This window comes from Streptopelia decaocto (assembly GCF_964273445.1).
Source record: "Streptopelia decaocto genome assembly, chromosome: 20".
NCBI lineage: Eukaryota > Metazoa > Chordata > Aves > Columbiformes > Columbidae > Streptopelia > Streptopelia decaocto.
Window position 1 is genome coordinate 6,895,739 of NC_138675.1, and position 22,428 is coordinate 6,918,166.

The 22,428-nt window shown below is 51.6% G+C and overlaps 1 protein-coding gene across 1 annotated transcript in view; it reads left to right on the top strand.

Moving 5' to 3' along the window:
- The window catches only part of PRDM16 (PR/SET domain 16), a gene marked incomplete at both ends in the record, with an annotated part of 214,441 nt that overhangs the window by 171,087 nt on the left and 20,926 nt on the right, over window positions 1–22,428 (top strand). Inside the window, 5 exons of the mRNA XM_082069877.1 lie at window positions 9,754–9,888; window positions 14,227–14,329; window positions 18,227–18,425; window positions 20,512–20,659; window positions 20,995–21,148. Of these exons, the coding sequence (XP_081926003.1) occupies window positions 9,754–9,888; window positions 14,227–14,329; window positions 18,227–18,425; window positions 20,512–20,659; window positions 20,995–21,148 (739 nt within the window). The remainder of the gene's footprint in view (window positions 1–9,753; window positions 9,889–14,226; window positions 14,330–18,226; window positions 18,426–20,511; window positions 20,660–20,994; window positions 21,149–22,428) is intronic.

Here is a 22,428-nt window from a genome sequence, read left to right on the forward strand (position 1 = left end):
TTATTTTTATCTAATCGCTTATGAAAGTTTTACTGACTTTAAAGAGCAGATTTGCTAACCACCCGTAAACCACGTTTTTCTGCTTTAATTAAGCCATTTTTGTCCATGAAGTTTTGTTCGCACACTGACAACATCAATATAAATATCTCTCTGCCAGAGTAATTAATAAAAGCAGGCAGCTCAAGGGACAAAGCATATGTGTTGTATCATCCTTGTAGGCTCTGCTATTGTATCGTTCTTCCAAAAAAAGTTAAGGATTGCCTCAATTAAAATGTTATGTGGCTTATGTATGTTCAGATTTAATTTGGTAGAAGTGAATTTATGTTCATCCTTAGAGAACTCGTGGGGCTGCCAGATACAGGCAGGAATCATTTATACCATGGAAATACTGTGCTGTGAGATGTTTTTAAAGGCTGTAGGATTAGGTCTCAATAAACTGTTTCAACAGCATTTCAAGGCTTGTGCAGTTGCTTCAGTTTACAGCACGGGTGTTTGCAGGAAGAAGGAGACAATGCTGTTGTTTGCACTGGGTGTTTCACTTACTTTGCATGCTAAAGTGCTGCTAAAAATGTGATAAAATGCTTCTCAGCATGGAATCCATACTTTTTATTATGGTTTAAAGGAATTTGTGAAGTCCTCTGTTCTGTAATATGTGAGTTTTAACTTCAAAATAAGATAAGCAAGCTGTCTGCAAGAAAAGAGTGTCTGTCTGTTAATGGAGAAGAGTTGCAGGTTGTTAGGTGGCCTTTCTGAATACCTGAAGGCTGTGAATAATGTCATTTTCTGGGCCTGCACTGAAGTCTGGCTTCCTGAGAGTGGAGGAAATGCTGTGAAAGGCAGATGCAGTTCTGTTGTGTTTGGTTTTTCTTCTATTTGGCTTCAAAACGGCTCATGTTAAAAAGTGCAGGAGTGTCCTGTTGGGTTGGGAGGTGGATCCAAACCAGCGTGTCGGCTGTCGTGGGGGGTTATCAGAACCGCCTTAACCCGGCACCGCGGGACAGACGGTGTGTCAGGTTGTGTCTTGTTTTGAGAGCCGCCGGCGAGAACCAGATGTGCGGGGATCGCCGCGGTGGAACGAGGCGCCGGGCGCCTTCCGTCGGCTCTGCCGCGGCCCTGCCTTGGGCAGCCGCTCCACAGCGCCCGCCTGCCCGGCTGCTTTGGCCCAGAGACGGCTTGAGAGCCGACCCGCCGATGTTGAAATGTTTGTTAGCGCATTCAGAGGGCAGATTTATCATTAGAATCAATTCCCTGGAATATATCATTTCATAAGTGGGTGAATTGGCTCGGGGTAAAGTTCATCAGGCGGCACGTGGGACTGTGCAGTTTACCCTTGTGCTTCCTTACAGCCGAGATTTCGGCCTGCGATGATGACAAGATAATGATTCCGTTTCAGCTGCAGAGGGGTCAAATCAGCCTTTGGAGGGAAATAATTCCATCAGCCCCGCATTGCTCAGAGGTTTGAAAAGAGCAACAAGCTCTGAGGAATTCTAGGGATTGCTTTTAAATAAAACAAAAGAGATTTCCGCGTATTTGAGTGAGAGGGTAATGGTCGGATCTCTTTGGAGAAGGCAGATGGTTGAAGGTGATTATTCCGGGGTGGTGTGTCTGTAGATAAGATCCATAGGGACCCCGACACCTTCCGCTGCGAGTGTGACGGGCCTGGTGTCTCCAAACAGCCTGAGGAGCGTCAGGTTGTCCACGAGCAGGAACAGTGTTGGTTCTGAGCTCGGGATGAAAAACAAGGATCCAAAATTCCTTTACACATTGAGTAATTGTGTCAGAGGGCAAAATTACTTTATTCACTGCATAAATGTGAAGGAAAACTACTCTGCTCGCTTTGTTTCTGTGTCTAATTGTGAGCGATGCTGACTCGCAGGTACCTGGGGGTGCATCCCCTTCTGGAAAAACACCTTATTTTGCTGAGGGTGCTCAGGCTTCATCACCTCATTTTTGCACCTTCTCTTGTTCACATTTTTGGTAACTATCAGCTCTAAAGAAGTCGCTCGAGCACAGAGCAGCACTTGGTTACTGCCCCGAGAGGAAACTTCTCTTTGGTTTGCTGTGCGGCGGCTGCTTTGTTCTCAGAGCCCTTGAACGGTTCCGCTGCTCTGTTTGCGATCGGGAAACCTCTCGTGTCCTTTGGCTGCGTCTGTGTGCCAGCCCGGTGCACGAGCTCCTGCATTTCGCACCTTGCGAGGAGCACGAGAGCGGCCTGCAGAGCAGCGGGCCGCTCGCTCTGAGCGCAGAGCTTCAGCCGGCTCCGCCGTGCGACTGTGGCGCTTTGGGGGTTTCCTGTGCGATGGAGCTGGCGCGGCTGCGGCAGCTCGGGGCAGGCTGGCGCTGCCTTTGCTCAAGGGCTCCTTTTGTCTTTTAAATCTCCTTTTTTAAAAATCTCTGTTCTGAGAGCATAAGGTCATGGCTAAAGCTACAGTAATATGCACCTTTTTGGCCTGCGAAGGATGATAATCCTGTGTTTTAGGCATATTGATGCTGGTGAATTTGTGCTAGAAGAGCGCGATACTGTTGTGTTCAGGGCCTGCCTTCTCTGGCTTTGCTATTCTGCAGCTTTTTTGGCGTTAAAAATGTGGCCCAAGCACCAAAACCAGGTGTCAGGAAAACTCCAAATACTGAGCTATAAGAATAATTATCCTCTCGGTTTTGAGGGGTGAGACACAGAAGTTGCACCCATTGAATATACCACACGACGTGGGCTTGATTATCTGGACACCAGTTATCTGCATCTTCCTGTTACTTGAACTTGGGCCGTATATCCCCAGATCTATTAATTAAATGGAAAATAGGTGCTATTTCAAGAACCTCAGCTCTCTGGATTCATGCAGTTTTCCTTGGGGTACCTCATCTTCTGGTCAGCTGGGGTTCCCATACACCAGCAGCACCCTTGGAGCACCAATAAGGAGCCGCTTTCTTTGGTTTCACCACAACTTTCACAACTGAGCACTAAAAGTGGCAAGAAACGCATCGTGTAAAGCCCCAGTTCCTGGAAACAGCAATTAGTTCGGGACCTCGGGTTTCTTAATTACTGGGCCCAGGGGAACCCCACGGTGAATCAGTTACAGACAGCAGGCTCAGAAACCACAGGGGAAGCGAACAATCCGTCAGTGTGTTTGTCATCTCTCGAATTTTCTGTGCGCTTCTGCTCCCTCTTCCTAATCAGCTGAGATGAACTGTCCTGAAACTCTGAATCCTCATCTGCCTGCTGGCAGCTCTGTCTTTTGTTAATCAGATGAAGAATTCTCTCACGTCCCCATGCGTTTTTCATGTATTAAGCTTTTACAGCTTTAGCAGTTACTATTTTTTAAAATGAAGCAGAATGAAGGAGAACACAGAATGTGATGTCTTGGGCTCTTTCGGGGAGGAGGAAAACTTCAAAGTTGTTGTGTGTGTATATTACAAAGAACTGGAAATCCCTTTCTTGACTTGTGTGTACAATATCTGAGGCAACGCTGTGATTTGATTCAAGCGTAACTTTTTATGGTTTACTGTTTAATTTAAATTGGTGCGGTCCGAATGACGTTACCAGTGAAAAACGAGCTTTTGTTGAGATAATCGCCTGCCATCATCCCCAAATCGTCCTCTGTTTTGACGTTCGTGCTCCGCGTCGCCGTGTGTGGTGATGAGATGTTGCTGTTGGGCGCAGCTGATGGCGCTCAAGGAGCACGAGGGTGCGAGGGGGCGCAAGGGGCGGAATTGGCTCCGTCCTGTGTTATTTGGGTTGTTTTCTGGGCCGCAAAGCTGCGCCCCCAAAGCAACCGGGCTCCTCTGCCCCGGGAACGGAGCAGCCGTTCTGGTCCAGAACAGCCTCATTTCGTGTGATTTCTCGTGTTCTTTAGATGTGGTGGAAAAAAGAATGAGAGGGTTATTTTTCCAGGACAAAACTATGTCTCAGTAACAGCAGCTCGCTGATGTTTTTCCTGCAGATCCTTCATGAAACCAGGTGATACGGTAGCACGAGGGCAGACTCAGAAACGCAGGCACCGGTGGAAAAACTCCACTCAGGACGTGCGGCTTGAGTGGGAGTGGAGCTTCAGAAGTGTTCTTCCTTTTAGAAACGTAGCGATCTCCCTCCTCTCCCCTCGGCCGGGCGCGCCGGGCTCTCCTCCGGGACGGACGCTTTGCTGAAGATCCGCGCGTCCCTTTGCGGGCGCTGGGGACGCTGCTGGGGCCACGCGGCCAGTCGGGCAGGCGCAGGTGAATGAAGTTCTCTGATCCGCAGTCGTTTGGTAAAGAGCCCTTAGAATTTGACCCTGGAGCCCCTGCACATCACGTACCCGCGTCCTCTGGGTGCATGAGGGTTTGGAGGTGAGAACAGCGTTTTCTCTCCTTATCATCCAGCAGTTTTGAGGATGGGGAGCTGGCTCCAGGCGGTGCCGGAGGACCTGTTGTTTGGACAAGAAATTCACTGTGTGCCACACAAAGTGGCTCTGGCTGTGTGTATGTGGAGCGCTGTGTGTATGTGGAGCACTGTATGTATGTGGAGCGCTGTATGTATGTGGAGCGCTGTGTGTATGTGGAGCGCTGTGTGTATGTGGAGCGCTGTGTGTATGTGGAGCGCTGTGTGTATGTGGAGCGCTGTATGTATGTGGAGCGCTGTGTGTTTGTGGAGCACTGTATGTATGCGGAGCGCTGTATGTATGTGGAGCGCTGTGTGTATGTGAAGCGCTGTATGTATGTGGAGCGCTGTGTGTATGTGGAGCGCTGTGTGTATGTGGAGCGCTGCCTGCACCCTGCAGCGGCGCAGCAGACCAGGTGTGTTTGCTGGGCTGCTGGTCCCGCGGTTCTCGGTGCCGTGGCCTGTTTGTCGGACAGTTTCTCATTAACTCTTTGTCAAAGCACCAGGAAGCCTGCTTAATTGCAGGCAGAGCGCTGGATTTATGAGTTCATCCAGGCTTCATGTCCACACATTGACAGAGGTGTTTCTCTGGATCAAGTCTTTTTTCTTCATTTCGTGGCAAGAATGGACTTTCTGTTTCAGTTACTTCTGAAAGTCATAAATTGTAGCAGACCCTCCCTCCCCTTTATTTAAAAGAAACACAACAAAACTTCATGGCAACAGTTTATTGCTCTAAATCAGCTTGTGGGTCATTAAAGCAAAAAGGAAAAAGAAAAAAGCAAAAAAAGGGAAAAATCTCCCTCTAACTCCTGCCAAATAAAATGGGACCATCGGCCAAGCTGTCAGAGGCAGATCCTGCGACGATGGGATGAGAAGGTTTATTACACTTCGGGCTTCTGGGGAGGGATGTTACAGCAACAGGGCGCCGGGTCGCCGGTGGCAGACCCGCGGTTGCTCCGTTTCCCCGTGCACGCTAGGAATCCATTAAGGCGACTGAGGACAGATGGCGGCGCCCCCTCCAGCGGCTCCGCGGGCCGAGCGCCGGACGCTGCCATTGAGCCTGAGCGGAGCAGCCCGGCAGAGCGCCCGCGAATTAGAGGAGCAGGAAACCTCAAATGGTGTGCAAAAAAAATTGTAAACCTTCAAGAGAATTTTTCCATAACTTTCGCTTCATAACTCAGCATTTCTGATGGTAATAAATTATGAAACGGAGCCTTTGCGAGATCAATGAGCCTTTTGGATCCCGGTCCCGAGCGCTGCTCCGCAGACGCAGAGGAGGCTGCGGGGCCCTGAACACAACAGTTTCCTTTGGCCGGTGGGGATGAGTCTGAACCACAACAGGGTCCTGGCTCGGGCTCCTCGCGTCTCTGCCGCGGGCCGGGTCGAACCCGGAGCCAGAGGGACGGGAAGGGGCGTTTGTTTAACCGAGGCTGCCGAGAAGGACGGGGAGCAGATGGTGAAGGTGGTTCTGTCTGAGCAGGACGGAACCGGGGCCCGATACCGGCCAGGAGGGGAGTGGAGCCGAGGTGCTGGGATGAGCTGTCGGACTTGAAAACAAAAGGGATGGGAGGTGCCTTGGGTTAATATATAAAGGTATATATGGAACTCACAGTGTGCAACGGGGGGACAAAAGATGAACTGGGGTTTTGGCATTCATTGAAAAGGAAGCCGTGAGCAATCCGTGATTGGGTGGGCGGGATAAGATGGAAGGCTGATCAGAGGGAGAGGAGGCAGAGGAAATGTCCCCAGTAATTAACTTTACGAGAATGCCCCCGGCTGCAGTCCAGGTGGGAGCTCATTTCTCCAGCAGCCGTACGAGTGCACGTCCGTCCCAGAGCACCCGGGTCTGACCTGGGACAAGGGGGGACAGGGACACGTGTTCTGGGTCCGGCTCTCACGTAAGAGGCAGGTGAAGCGCCTTGTCCTGCGCTGGGCTGCAGCGGCAGCACCTGATGGTTTGAGGCTTGTAAAAATGATACCGATTTCTAATTATAAATTTATTTTCTCTTTTCCTCGTCTCCCTTATCTTCCCCCTTCCTTTCCCCTCTCCTTTTCCTCTGATAACCTCTTTTAATGTCTGAGCCAAGTTACCCGTCTCCGCTGCCTCACCCATTTCAGAGGGCGCCTGAACGCAAAGTGCAGCGGTTACAGTTCAGCTCCAACAATGCGGATTCCTGCTAATTACATGTGATCTTCTGTTGTTGTTTTTGGTGGGTTGGTTGGTTTGTTTGTTTGTCTGTTTGCCAGTTGCTTTAATAGAGCTGGAAACGGCTGTTTTGACGAGTCCATCCCGGATCGGGTGTTGAATGTGCTGAACCACCTCGCGCAGTCCCTGCGGGTGGATCCCTCTGCCATCTCTAATTTACCCCCAGATAAGGCTGTTTGCCCCCTTTTCTTTCCCCGCTTGATCTTCCTCGGAGCACCAGTTCTCTCTTAGTGCTCGTTGTGCTGCTTCTAACAAATCTAGAAGAGTGAATGCCCATGTGCGTTCCAAAAGCAAACCTGCAAACCGAAGATCTGGTTTGTTGCTGACAATGGCTTGTAAACAGTCGGTTTGAAGAATTTCGGCACAGGAAATTTCTGATTTCCTTCTGGTCTAAACTGTGGAGATGTGGTCAAAGGTTGCAGTTTGTTTTTCTGGAGTTTTTTAAGGTGGGAAGAAGAGGGACTTAGAATATTCTTCTATGAGCGCACATTTCACAGAGGAAAAAATACCTACTGCAGACAGTAATTTGTGGCTGCTATTGGATATCTCACTATTTTTTAAATTGTGTTATGAGTTTCACATAGAACATCAGAAAAGAGCGTGAGAACTGATCTGTAATTAGAGGTGTCAACCACAGAGCGCGGCCCCTGCGCCTGGTCCTGCTCGGCGCTCGGCGCGGCGCTCGGGGGCGTTTCGTGGCCCGAGAGCAGCGTCCCGGCAGCACTTTGGCACGGGGGGGACAGACAGCGGGCGTCCCGGTACAGAACATGGCAGGCGTTTCCAGCCTCGGAGATGCCGCCTGGTGTCTCCCTTCACTGGCGGGGAAGGCAGATGCTGCGTGTTTGCAAATACTGAGGTTTTGAGAGAACGATTGTCATTTAAAGGCAGGATTTATAAGACTAGCCTGTGTTCTTGTAGATAGTATCTCACTTTCATTTTTGTTCCTATGATAAATCGTAAGTATCTAACGAGTACCCAGCTGCCAGGGACTCTGTAACTGGTAGTTTAACCTGTACTTTGTTTGCTCCTGGGTTGCGGGCACACAGAAAACCATGCTGTTATTAATCAGGCAGATAATGCTCAGCGCAGGTTAGAAAGCTACATAAATCTGGACTTATTCATCAAGGGTTTATAGCGAGTAAAACCATAGACCGGCCATTCTAAGCACCTTTGCTAACAGTCTGTTCCACATCGTTGCGTCCTGTTGTGCCCCCGAGCTTCCAGCCTGCTGCAATTGCAAAGGAAAAGCGTGTTAGCAAAATCCGGGGAGATTCCCTGCCTAAAAATGATGCCCTTTATTCATATGCATAAGGGGACAGGAGGACTCGCAGGGTCACTTCATGTGGCTCAGCTGGCCAGGAGAACTCGCTGCCTTTTAACAGCTCTATTGCTGGGGATATCCTGCCCACTCCCTTCTGCTCCGTAACATTTTGTCTTCCAGCTGTTGGGATTCCAAGGTCCCTGTTGCTGACACAGCCCCGGCCCGTTGGAGAAGGGACAGTCACACTCGAAGGGCTCGCCATGCCTTGTGCTATTTACGGGGCGCAGAGAGCGTGTGTGAAAAACAGGGGCTGAAGTTCTCAGGGTTTCATGCAACCTCTTTCTCGTTTTGATCTGTGAGATTTCACACCCCTGTTGGGTTTTCGAGCTGCACTCAGATCAAACCGCGGGTCGGGGTGGTTTGTGGCGGGCGCTGCGCTGAGCTGCCAGCCCTGCAGGGCCCTGCAGGCACCTGGGGCTCGGGCTCAATTCTGGCTCTTCCCAGGGCTGGCCGGGTGTCCTCAACAATCTGTTCTGGAATACGGGAGAGGTGCCTGCGAGGTACCGCTGGGAAGTGAAATAGGCTGTTGGTAAGCCCGGGAGTTTCCGTGTTGTATTCCCGGGGTGACTTCACTTCTCTGCCCGCTGCTGTGTAAATGAGTGGGGCTGGGAGGTCAGTGCGCTGCTGCTCGTTCAAACCCTTTTAAACTATATGTGATGTACCCAGAGGGGCTTCCAATAAACAGCTGAATGTGGATGGTTCCTCCCGGTCTGGTTTTCCGGACGGTTTCTGTGATCACTTTCTGTCCAGTGCTGGCCGGGCTATTCCGCTTCGTTAGCTAATTGGGGGTCAGTAAGGCCAAGACAAGTACTTTAATCTCAACAACAGTCAACAGCTTCAGTCACCCTCCATGTTCCTAGAAGTTCCCTGAGATAAAACAGAAGTTGTTGTTATTTTAGCTGGAGTAAACTCCGTGGAGCTTTTCAACCCACGTTACGGACGCTTTAAAAAAAAAAAATTACGAAGTCCAAACTACCTTGAATTGGCTCCTGTGGCGTTACCGCCGTGCACTTTGCTCAAAGCCCTTTCCTGCGGATCCCAGCACAGGAGGGTTGTTTCTCCCACCAGTTCTGTCCCAACAATCACCGGTTCTGGGAGGAAACGCGGTGAAATGGATCTTTGCCAGCGTTGGTGTGGAACGCGGAGCATCTTTTCTGGTTCTGTGCCATCAAACCGTGCTGTCTCAAGAATTAAAACATGCCAAGTATCTTGCTGGTAAAACAGTGGTTCTCTTTAGACCACAACCATTTCATTAACCTGTTTTTTTTCACATCTGGACACACTCGGGGTTTTTATTTGGAAGGAATCCTCTCTTGCACACTGGCCCAATTTTACATGGGATGCTCTGGTGCCACCGTTGTGGTTCTATAAGCGAAGGCACCGTTCATTACAGCGCTTTTAAAAGCATCATTTCCCAGCCCTGTGGGAAGTGACCGGTTCTGAAAGTCTACTCAAAAAAGGAACGTGATTTTTTATGTATGATAAAAAATTACCTTACATGAAAGGGTAAAATAGATAGTGTGAGGATGGGGCAGTCTAAGGGCCCTACCATTTAAATTAATCCAGTTCGGAGGAGTTCTGTGCTTCATTACTTGAGCTGGTGTGGACACTGGAAGTGTGTGTGATCCTGCGCCTGTGGCTCGTGGACAACTCGGGTGCACGTCCTCGGAGGTTCTGCCGACCAGGAACTGCAGATTGTGCCTCAGAGCTGATTTTAGTCTTGTCATGTGTGTCTTTATTAATTACACACACCATCCCGCTTTCCCGTTTCTTGTTTGGCATCCTGCGCTGCAAGCGGTTCTGGTGTCTGTCTGGGTTCTGTCGCCGTCCCTTGGTGCTGGGTGACCCAGGTGTTTCTCGTCCTGTCCCCTGCAGGTCGCTGATGAGCTTGGCACTGAGAAGTTCGGAGTGGACGCCGGGCAGAGCGGCTCCGCCACCTGGCTCAAGTTCATCCGCGGCAGCTGCTCCTGCGAGGAGCAGAACCTGGCGCTGTGCCACCTCAACGACCAGGTAACCAGGCGGCCGTCACCGCCTCGCCGGTCCGGCCGGCGCGCGGGGCGGCACCCAACGGAGTGACCAAGGGGCGCGTCCCTAAAACCAGCTACAACCCCTGCGCTGGTGGGACCCTCTGGTGCGGGACTGCGGTTGTGGTGGGGAGGATGGTGTGACACACAGGTTATGTTAGCAAAACGCAATGAGACAAATGGGAACCGGTCTTGGTATTTTGTTGCCATCGACGCCGTAGGAATTCGCTGTGAGGAGCAGAGGGCGATTCCACACGGGACCCCGGGACCGCGGGGAGAGGGACACGGTCTGGGGGTCCCCTGGGGAGGGAGGGAAGAACAAACCTGCAATGAAAGGAAAGACCTTGCAGTTAGAGATCACCCACAAACTAAGCAGCACTGTGGGGATAAGAGCCAGGACAAGCTTTAATCAAAACCGTTTGCTTTTCAGGAAGAAATCAACATGTTTACATGGGGAGACCGTCCTTTGCCCCCCCCGCCCAGACCACATTGTGTTCCTTACGCTCCTGTAGCTCGGGAACGTTCCCAGGGCTGTTCAGGGGATTTTCCTGGATTTCTAAGTAATGGGCAGCAGGGTCTGGACCTCGGAACGTGCTGCTTTCCGTTTGGTTTTTTCTTCCCCAAAGTGCAGGTTAAAATGCTGCTCTTTAAAAAGACATCAGTTCATATATTTCATTAACTATATTTCAATTGTGAAACCAATTTTGACATGTAAAATAATGTTAGCCGGTTTTCTTTATATTTAGTCTTACTTCATAGGTATTTGCAAGGAACAGAAGGTCCTTGATTAGCCGAGATAATTCTGTTTCTCAAGGAGGACTGGAAAAAAAGTGTAGAGAAATGAAATGATTTGCTAAATGGATCTGGAAAATGATACATGACTCCTGGTTTATTTTTTCATGTTGCTACTGCTGCCTTCATGGGGCAAACACTACAGCAGTTTAGCTGTTCCTATTCAGGAGACTAATCTTAAACAGCATATATGTAATAAATAGAATAGCCATGAGCTTGCTTTCGGAATGATAGCTGCTGCTTTTGTTTGTGTTACATATATTGGAAAAAAAGAGCCTAACAGGAGCTACAGTGATGGAGAAAATAGGGCCTCTGTTTAGTAAGTCAATCTGGTGTGCGCATAATGGAGATATTTGATGTGTGTTTTACATACGCGGTCTGGCTGTGGAGGATTCCGAGGTGTGTGCACAAAAGAGGAAACAGAACGCAGCGTGGCTCGGGTGAGACAAAGGGAGGGCGACTCCAGAGGGGGAGAAGCAGCTGAACGGGAGCAGGAGCAGCCCCGGCCGGGCCAGAGGCACCAGCTCCCGCGGCCCCGAGCAGGCGCGCGGCGCTGCCCGTGGTGTTCCGTGCGTTTCTGGTGCAGGTCACTGCTCGCAGGACAAGGACACGAACCAGCCGCTTTTGGGCTCGTTTGGGCCGGTTTGCCCATCGGCTCCGCGGCCGCGCTGCAGTTGGTGCTGGGTTTGATCTCCGGGCAAACGCTGCAGCTGTTTGCTCAGCTCTCTAAAGCGCTTTTTCCCCAAAGTACAAACGTGTTGCTGCAATGAGGCGAAGATGAATAGTGGCCGTAACTCGCACGGCAGGTAAACGGGGCTGTTTCTTATGAAAGATACTTGAATAATGAGGTAATACTGGGACGGACTTTTCTCACTTGACGTGTTTCATCTCCGTCTATTGCCCTGATACTGAAACACCGCGTTGTTTCTGGGCTGTCTGCCTCAAAGCACTTTTTCTCAAGGAAAAGATGCACAGAACCCCAGTTATATTGTCAACTATTCTGCATTAAATAAAACTGGTAATTAGGTGCCCTTTTGTTGTGAGAAATAAGAAAAAGTAACGTGTGGAATTTTTATATAAATTATGAACACAAATGATTTATGAATGTTCTGATGTGTTAGTAAATCCCATCTTTTCGGGTGCACAACAGATTAAAAAAGGAAAGGAAACACAGCAGTAGTTTTAATTAATTCAGACCACCAGTAGCATGATTGCAAGATGAAGTTTATTATTATAACGAAATGTTTGATGAAATTAACGTGACTCCAGAAGAATCCACCTTTTCCCTGGTCCTTAGTGAAGCTCGTACTGTATTTCTGGACAGACTGCAGCAGACATGTTGTGATATACATGTATGTTGTGATATACATGTTGTGATATACATCAGCAACTTTGTTCTGAGAACAACCAGCAGTGACGGGGTCGGAGGGGACGCGGTGGCCACGTTGGCCAGTGAGAGTTCCTGTTCCAAAGGGTTTTCCCAGTGTAAAAATTGTGAATGTATCTATGAGCTGGGTGTTACCTTTTAGGTGGCGGTTTGTGCTTTAGAGCTGGTTTTGTTTGGGGTTGGTAGCTGAAAGAGGAATGTCTGTTAACAGCTGTTTTGGGTGCTTGTCTTTTTCCCATCTCTGCATGAGCTGCGATCCTGCTGCCCAGTTTGCACCGCACAGGGATTTTCAGCTGGGGATCTCAGAGCACAGCGAGATACCCAGATCGCTCCAGCTGCACAAATCCCCGTTTTCTGAAGGCGTATCTGGCAGATGTGAGGATGGATATATCTTCAGTGGGAGAACTGGGTACAAACCAGCAGAAAATTGTGATGAAAATCGCGCCAGGGTTCTGGCAAGTGCAGGGACGGGATTCTGTGCGGTTTGGGACACCTTGTAAATCACAGGCAGTTACATTTCAGTTCTCAAACGTTTGGGTTTGTGGCTATGCCGCTGCTGCTGGTTTGAAACTCTTGTTGAGAGATTTGATGCCCATTCTGCTGAGCAGTATTAATCTGTTTGCACGTAAGATATCAATGTATCTCAATTAATTTGCAGAAGAAATTGAGGGGGTTTAGAGCATGCTTAGGATGAATGGAGGCACCTGCACAAACCAAACGCATCACGCTGATCTCACTTTACCAAAAAGGGCTTTTTCAGGTCGGGGTTGCGGTGTCGGGGTTGATCTCGGCGATTGTCGCACCGGCCCCGGGCATGGCCGCAAAACCCCGGCACAGCCCCAGCTTCCCTCACCTGATCCGCGCCGGGGGGCGGGACAGGACGGGACAGGACGGGACATCGCGGCCGCTGCCGCCGGAGCGGCCCCGGGACAGCGCTGCCCGCGCCCCGGAGCGCACACAGGTCAGGCGGCCCGGACCCCGGGCTGCCCCCGCGGCCCCGCTCCGCACCGGCCCCGCTCCGCTCCGCACCGGCCCCGCTCCGCTCCGCACCGGCCCCGCTCCGCACCGGCCCCGCTCCGCTCCGCACCGGCCCCGCTCCGCTCCGGCCCCGCTCCGCTCCGCACCGGCCCCGCTCCGCACCGGCCCCGCTCCGCTCCGCACCGGCCCCGCTCCGCTCCGCACCGGCCGCTCGGCGGGGACCCCGCGGCGGGCGGAGCCTGCCCCCTGCTGGGCCGGGCGGGGGCCGCCACGGGCCCGATCCCGCTCCGGCCCCGCTCCCGCCGCTCACCGGCAGCTCCGCCGCCCTCGCCGGGGCCGCCCGTCGCGCCGGCAGCTGCGGCAACTTTCGCTCGGGCTTTCCCGGGGAAAGCTGCGGGTCCCGCTGCGGGCGGATCCCGGTGCGGATCCCGGTGCGGGTCCCGCTGCGGGCGGCGGGCGCTGCCGGAGCGGGAGCGGGTCCGGCTGCGGGGGAGGCGGCGGGAGCTGCTCCCGGAGCCGTGCGGGGTGAACAGCGACCCTGGTTACAGACCTGCGGGACCGCTCACTGCCTCGCGGTACACGGTTGTTTTTAGGTTTAGTTGTAACGAATTATTAATCCCTTGGGAGCTTCCCGAGCTCGGTCTGCAGGAAGAGCTCGGAGCCGGGATTCTCCAGCGGGGCTGCCCCGGGCAGCGCGGCCGCATCTTGGGGCGGTTCAGACCGCGGCTTCAGGGGTCGGATCCTCAGGCTCCGGGGATCCCCAAACAGCTCTGTGCGGATGCGCTAATTCAGCGCTCTAATCATCAGGCCAATTTTGGCTTAGAGAAGCAGAGACTTGAATGTGTCAATTCCGTCAGTTTAATCTTCCCTGCGCTATAACAAATGCACCAAGCTTATGGGAGGCAGGGAAAACAATGGGAAGATTTTGTGTAATTTGAAGGAGAGAGGCTGTTACCATAAATACTGCTTTATTGTGCAAGCCGAGTGAAACGCTGACACACGTGGAGGAAAATAAAGGCAGGAAAAAGAGCTCTCAGTAGCAATTATCACACAAATCAAGTGACAGCCTCCCCTATTAGCTGGAATAATTTGAGTTATTGGTTAAAATGTAAAGTGCAAGTCTTTGCATATTTAACGTGTCTCTCAATTTTTGTTTCTGATTCCCAGATCTATTATAAAGTTATTAAAGAAATTGAGCCAGGAGAAGAGCTCTTGGTGTACGTGAAGGAAGGTGGTTATTCCCTGGGGAACATGGCGCCCAGCATGGAAGGTAAGGCCTCGGTTCAGCAGACAGGACCTTCTCACCCCTCCCAGCACTCGCTGCTCCGCGCCGGCCCCGCTCCCACTGGCCGTATCTGGGCTGATCTGCACTGCTCCTGGTGAGCTGTCTCAGCCGTTGATAGCGAGCGAGCTCTTATTAACCTCAAGCCGTGCAACAGGTTAATTTGCTGCTTCTCTTTGAGGGACGTTGTGGTTTTCAATGCGGTTGGAGGTGCCTTTTGAATTCCCAGGGTCACTGTGTTTCTTCAGGTTTAATAAAGATGGGCCAAACGCTTCCAAGGCCAAGCAGAGGGTGGAATTATTGTTGAACAGAATGATGGTTGCAGAACGTGGACCCTGCAGCGCTGCAGTGCTGCAGTGAGGCTCTTTGCTGAAGGTCGGTTGGTGCAGGGAATGAACGGAGGGTGCTGGCTCGCTGACATGTCAGGTTTGGAATTATATGTCAGTGTTCTCCCCAGAAAAGTTCACAATTTTCCCCAGATGAGCACACAGAGATGAATAATGAGTGTATTCTCAGTGATGGAGTAACACGTGCCTTTTCTTTTTGATGTCAGGGAGAAATCAGAAGGAAACCTCACCACTGATTTGCACCTCTGTTTCTAATTGGCTTCTCTTTGAAGGAGCAGAAAGTGCTCCTTGTTTTCCATCTCCATCACTCTGTAACATTTATCTGTGTCTTCCTGGTAACGTTTAGTGCTTTTGCCACGTAATTGCTTTCCAATTATAATAGGCCAACATTAAATATTTGACTTCTTAATACTTTTTACTTTCGGTAATGCTATCTTCCTGCTGCCTCGCACCCCGTTTCCATTCTGAATTAAGAAGAAAGAAAATGCAAAATTGTTCTACACAAAGATAATTATCATAAAAGTCTTTTCTCCGCGCCCAGCGAACGCCGCAGACCCCTTATCACTGCAGGAATTTGGAGTAGGGCACTTGAACTCCTTTGAGATTCAAGTCTGGTAGATTAGCATGTAGATGCCACATAATTGTGTTCCCCTTGGTTTCTCTGAAAGCTATTAGGCACTGATTTATTTTTCTGTTACATTCCTGCTTTGTCCTGAGTGTTGCTGATGGAACTTAAGATAGACACATATAACCATAGATTTGACAAACAAGACGTAGCGAACAGGCAGCAATTTTTTGTGACTGGGTTTTTCTTTTCCTTTCATCCCTTCTCCCCGTGCGGCGCTGGAGCAGCAAACGCTGTTTGGAGGGCAGCGCTCCATTTGTGCTGCTCAACGAGAGAGGAGAACTTTAATGAGAGAGAACTTGTTCTGAAGGGCAACGTTTTTATTTTTTGCTGCTAAAAGAAGGAAAAAACAACTGTGATGAACCTGAAGTCTGCAAACCGGGTGTGTGATATGAAGACAATAAGCAGATACCAGATGGTCTCAGTTGGGTCCTGAGCCTCCTCGTGGCGCCACGTGTGGCATGTGGTCACGGGGCTTTGCATCGGGGTTTGTCAGTTCTCTAATTCTTCTTTTCTTTAAACATTTCTCTTTCCAAACTCTAATATTCTGAAGCACAAGCATCTCTTATCACCCATCTTTCCTACCTGTGTACCAGCTGTTGTGTTGGTGGTGGCAGTGGAATGTTGGACAGAGCAGACGGGTTTGTTCGGTTCAGTGACGTGCGAAGGCCGGAGCTCTAAAATCTCTGTGGCTCTGGGAGCGTTTATCGGGTTAGTGCAGTCTCTGGAGCAGGATCTGTTAGTGCCAGCGACACCCCGAGCTCAGCGCGGCGCCTGAGCCGGTGCAGAGCGGACGGGTCGGCTGGTGACGCGGAGCGATGCTGGCGAGGCCGCTCCTCCGCCCGTGTCTGCGCTCGGGACACCCGGTGCCGGCAGGTTTGTCTCTTCTCCCCCCACTTGCTGCTTCTGAGCCAAGAATCTTTTTGGTCCATAAACATGATGAAATCTTAAATTTTGCTGGGTAATGTTCATGCCGCTGGTGCAAGTCCAATGCAATAACAAGACATCTGATACTGGAATTTCCCCCCCCGCTCATAATAAGTAGTTCGGATTATTTTAATGGTGGGTGATACACGCTCTGCCGATACTGCTGGGTAGTTCTTTGTATCCTCATTTCCAGGGTTCCCTCCCCAGGGACATAAGACATGTGAGATACACATTGGTTCTATTCTGCAAAATGCCAGCAGATAGAGCTCCTCTAGGGAGTAGAGTGGGGCCTGATCCGCTTCACAGCAATGGCAGAGTATATGATCTGTCAAAACCAGTTGAAATGGGAGAGATACGGGTATTTTCTTCCCTTAGGTCTCCTTTTTTATTCAAAATCCCTTCTCATCCCCCAAAGGAAAGTGTTGACCCGCTGGATTTTATTTCTTCTCGCATCCCTCCGTTCTGCAGTCCGGGCAATCCTGCAGCCCCTCTGTGTGTGTCCGCCCCGTGCAGCCGGTGCGGAGCCGCGGGAGGTGCTGCCTGGACGAGCAGCAAAGCTTCGCTGCCCGTGTCTCAGTGGTATTTTCTTTTCTAGCTGCGTTTGACTGTTTCCAGTTCGTGGGCATGTCGATACTTTCCGCGTAGGTGTGGAGCACTTTGGGTTTCATCTGCCCACATCGCTGCTTGTCGCAGCCGCTGGGATCTGCTCTTTCTCAGTCACCGCAGAGGCAAGTCGCAAACCACAGCCTGAGCTTAACTGGGCTGTGTCGAGAGCGCCGGAGAAAGGAGATCGCTGCCCGGCGCAGGGGGGGAATCGGCGGGCTGGGGGAGACGCTGCCCGCGCTCACGATCGTGTCACACCAGCAAAACTCACCCTGATTTATGTAAAACACCATTTCAGTCCTTAAAGCACAGCTTAAGTGGCTGTAACTGTGCAGAACTTAGGACAGACAAGTGCATGGGGTGTTTAAACGAGGGTTTGCTGGCAGGCTGCGGGTTCTGAACAGGGTTCCAGGCCCCCGGTGTCCCCTCCCGCGGGGACGGATCCAGCACAGCGGCGGCTCTTGCCGCGTCTCGCAGAATGCTTCCTCCCTTCCCTGTGAGCTAACGCGTTTTACCACAACCTCTCCTTCGGAAAGTGAAGTTACCAGAGAAAGAGAATAAAACTAATGGGAAGCGGAGCGCCGCGCAGCACCGGGACGGCGGCGGCTGCAGAAGTTGCGCGCTGGAGGAACCCGGAGCTTCCCGGCTCCTCGCAGGGGTCGCTCTCCTGGAGAATTTACAGCTCTGAGCTGATTGTTTGGCTTGGCACCGTGGTCAGGATGCTGCCTTGTAAACTTCATAATAGCTGCCCTCTTTTTAATTTGTTTGACCTTGACTACAATAATTTATTATGTGCATTAGGTCTTTTTTTTAAAAAAAAAAAGCACAACAACAAAGAATTTGGCTGCCTTTTCTTTCTTCACGGTGCTCTGGTTTTGAACCCGTCGGGTTTGATGGCGCCCTGAGCTGCTGCTGTGTGGGATGGGTTGAGAGGATAACATTGTAATAGAAAGACATTTTCTTAGGAGCTTCCCCAGGTTTGTGCTGTGGCCATTTGCTCTTCCCGGTGTCTGTCGTTATGGTTTGTCCCTTTATCCCTGGCAGCCCCTTTTGAGGAAAAGCTCATTCGTCATTTCAAAGAACCTCATGGCAAACAAATGCGGTGCTCCAGAAGTCCCCCCGGTGTTTTGTGCATCTGCTGATTCTCGTGGGTCTCAGCAGAGTCCGGGACACAGAGAGAACAACATCCCTCCTGGGTGTGTGGTGCAGTTCTTTAATGCCTAAAGCGAAAGCAGCGTGTGGGCACAGCCCACCTTGGGTTCTCTCTGCAGATTTCCTCTTGGTTTGTTTGATAGATCCTCGCAGAATGTCACATCTGTACCTCTGTTGGGTACAGCAGGCTCCTTGACCCAGCAGCCCAACTCGTCTGTGTGTCTGTTGCAGAAGAGCCCACGTTTCGCTGCGAGGACTGCGACGAGCTGTTCCCGTCCAAGCTGGACCTGCGGCGCCACAAGAAATACGCCTGCAGCGCCGTGGGCTCCCTGTACGAGAGCCTGAGCGAGGACATCAAGCAGGAGGGACTCGGCGATGGGCAGGTCTATGAGTGCAAGGACTGCGAGAGGATGTTCCCCAACAAATACAGGTACCGGGACAGCCAGCCCCGCGCTGCTCCTGCACGGTCCTGGCTGGTACTGGGGGATGTGGGGCCAAGGTGGGAGCTGGGACGGCTGATTGACCTTCCCTTTGTCCGCAGGGCTCAGGAAGGGCCTTTTTGGGTTCCTCCAGTGTCGTTAGCTATGGGGCGGCATTTTGTTCCACTTAAGTTTCACAGACTGATGCTTTTCATTATCCACTGGTAGAAGCACCCACAGATTATTGGCAATATCAAGTTTAAATGGTTGTTTTCTGAGTTGCCTGTGAGTTCCCCAGGGCTGTGACAGTCGGATGGTGGCTGCATTGGCTTCTAGAGCATCATCCCAAGTATTTCGGTTGGGGATTTTTTAAGCAAATAATGTGAAGTCATGTTTTCATCAGGGGAAGGACAGAGGCAGCAACATCCCCGTGCAGTGTTCCCGATGGACCGGGTGGGGCTGGGAGGGAATGTCCACACCTACCCCACCCATCAATCTGCCCTTTATGTCCTGAGAAAGGCACTAAACCACAGGATCTGTCTGGCCAGCTTACCTACATGGTCTTGTAATTTTTCAGAAGTTAATACAGATCAAATCAGGAGTGCCACTGGGGAACCCAAATTGAGCATTTAGCAGCTGACTAAATAAATAAATGTTTTGCTAATCCCGGTAGGTACTTGCCTCTAAACAGCCTATTAGTTTGTCCATATTTGCTCTAAATAAACTCATAAATCACAGTTAACAGGAGCCTATTTTTGTATATGTATATGAAAGGTATATATTTCTTTGTATGTGTAAAAAATTTAGTAGTGTTAAGAACGCCATTTCTTCAGCAAAATGAATGTTGCTGCTTTGAAATGAGTGGACTGGCAGTTTGTGAGGGGCATGAGTGTGAACAGTGATGGTGTGAGCTGGAGGCAGGGCGGCTCTGTGGGGGCTGGTGGCTGCGGAGATCGGGGTGCAGTCCCCCCGAGCCCACTGGTGACAGCCCACCGGCTGCAGGGCTGCCCTTGTTCTAGTGCTGCGGTTTAATGTTCCCATTAAAACACAGCCCTGCTTTAAAGTTCCATAGGAGTGGTTTAGTATCAATCTGGAGGGGATTTCAGGCAGCAGCAGGTTTCACGTAAGTTCGTCAGAATTCATGGTAAGAAAGAGAGTTCATAACTCAATTAAACTCCACCGAAGGATGCAAAGCTCCTTCCTTTGTTTCTGAGGACTGGCCCGGGAGGGGCAGCATTTCCAGCACCCTCGGTACATTTTGCAGCACTCGCTCTTCACGGGGGTGGTTTCCAGGCTGCAAAGCTGCCCCGCTGCCCCGGCGGAGCCGTCCCCGGGTGTCCCCAGAGCTCCGCGGGCTGACGGGGGACAGTGGGTGACACAGGGAGGACGAGCACCCCGTTCTCTCTCCGAAAAGCCGTCGCTGCCCTGGCCCCGCTCCAGCAGCCGCGTCGCTTCGCCATCATCATCCTCCTGGCCTGGGAGAGGCTGCCAGTTGGCAGGAGTCGAAATTGCCGAGTTAAGTAATAAAAGATGTCTGACATTTAGAAGTGAAATGTGTTTGCACCTTATCACGTTTCTTTCCAATGTTAAGTTGCTGTGTTCTGGGAAGCCGTGGGCTTTGTGCCCGTGCAAACGGCAACGTGATAGTCTCAGCAGCAACAGCTAATATCTTGTCTTTCCCTGCGGGGATGCCGGAGGAATCTTGGTCACAAAGCGCTCGTTTTTCCCTTCAGGAACCTGCAGGGTCAGCTCTGCTTTTACCTTCCTTCTCCCCCTTGTAAACGGACTCAGGTTTTTAATAAGATATGTTATAAAACACAGCAACGTTTGGAGGCAGAATAGGGCAGTGAAATAAAAGCCAAAAGCCCAAGCGGTGTTTGCGTCTCGCTGCCCCATGGTCGCTGTGCCGCTCACCCGCTTTCCGCAGGGAGTTCTGCAGCGGCGCTGGGCAGCGCGGCCTGGAGACCCCCCGCGCTCGCGCCGTTTCTCTGTCACCATCTAGAACCTTCTATCGGGGTTTCAAACCTTGTGCCGTGGCGGCGTGTGCCGTGTCCCCGGTGCCGCTCCGGTGGCTCAGCGCGTGTCTCTGTCCCCCAGCCTGGAGCAGCACATGGTGATCCACACCGAGGAGCGCGAGTACAAGTGCGACCAGTGTCCCAAGGCTTTCAACTGGAAATCCAACCTGATTCGGCACCAAATGTCTCACGACAGCGGGAAACGGTTTGAGTGTGAAAACTGCGTTAAGGTACGGGGCAGGACGCGGGGACAGGCGCGGGGACCTGGGGAAGGGGCCCAGGGGGACACACACCAGCCCACTTTGCTGGCCTGGCCGTGAGGCGGAGGGTGGTGACACGGGGACAGATAACTGTGGCTGTGGAGCTCAGCCTTGCCCCGAGGAACCCGCCTTTGGGTGCTGGAGCATCTCCCGAGGTGGCAGGTGACGTTGTGCAGGAGGTGAACACCTTGCCCTCCCAACACCAGGAGCGGTGGTGGCAACAAACGGCAAACATCACCAGGCTTATCACACAGACGCTCTTCCCCTGCCGCTCCGTGTCCCCCTCAAGGCGCTTTCTCTCCCAGGTGTTCACGGACCCCAGCAACCTGCAGCGGCACATCCGCTCGCAGCACGTGGGCGCGCGGGCGCACGCCTGCCCCGACTGCGGCAAGACCTTCGCCACCTCCTCCGGCCTCAAGCAGCACAAGCACATCCACAGCACCGTCAAACCTTTCATATGTAAGTTGTCCCGTAACCGCGCGGATCCCCGGGGCCCCGCTCCGAGCTGCCCCCGCGGGAGCGGCCGCAGGGGTTTTATAGGTCAGAGCACAGGATGAAATTCCACAGCCTTTCTTTTTCTTTCTCTTCCTTTTTGCGTGCTCCCTGTTTTTCCAGCAAACATCCGTGGCCGTTTGTGACTTTCCTGATGAGTTAAAAGCCGCGTCTCTCAGCAGTCCTAGTGATGCCATTTGCTCGTATCTTTTCTTCCGCTCATCTTTTTTTCATTAATAATTTTTGAACGTTCATGTTGGTGACACAAATAAATAGCTGACACGGCCTGATCGGAGTGTTGTTCAGGGTGCCTCAAATCCTGTAGCTGTAGTAAAGAATTTGGAACAGTCACAGACACAAGAAGAAGGTTTTTTTCCTTCTTTATTTACTGCATGTTTCATCTAGATAATGCTGGGGAGCCAAATAAATAGCAGATTAACTGTGTCCTCAGTGCTCTCTTTAGTGCGGTGTTTCCAAAAGGGCCTTTTCCCCTGAGAGCCGTTCATCTCATCCCCTGTCGTTCTCAGGGTTGTATATTTTTTTAATTGACACAGCACCCATGGGGTTTGGTGACAGTGCAGAACAGCGGCGGTGTCCCGGCGCCCGGGGCCGCGGGGGCTGCTCCGGCGCGGCTCGGCCAGCGGCTCAGGCGCAGGACGGGTCTGGCTTTGATTGCGGCTTTGATGTCACGGTGGGGAAGCCACTGAACCCACTTCTGCCTTCTTTTCCCCTATTGCTGTAATGGGAACAGCATGCAGGAGTATCCTGGGAGACTCGTTTCATTAATGTGCTCTGAGATAATCAGATGGGTGTCAGTGGAGGAAGAAAAAATACTCTTATTGCTCACTTTGATGCAATCCTTCATTAGACGACGGGCACATGAAAGAGATAATTTGGATCTCATAGCATTGCTGCAGTGAGATGAATGATTTCTTCTCATAATCTCCTCACTCTCACCTCATAAGAATTAGGGGTTGTCAGTCTAGATCAGCGTGCAGAGCAGCGCGCGGCGATTGCGCCGGCTCAGACGTGCCGGGGGAGGCACATGCGTGAGTATGGAGCCCGTTAGCGGGAGCGCGGAGCCGCGGCCGCGCTGTGCTCTCCCGTTCACGGAACACGAGGGTTCGTGTGTGTGTGTGTTGGGTTTTCACACCGCGACACTTGGCTTAAAAACATCCCCAAACGGTAACTTTATAACCGCAGAACAGCAAGAGAGGGGCAGGACACAGTTAGTAAATCGTTGTATA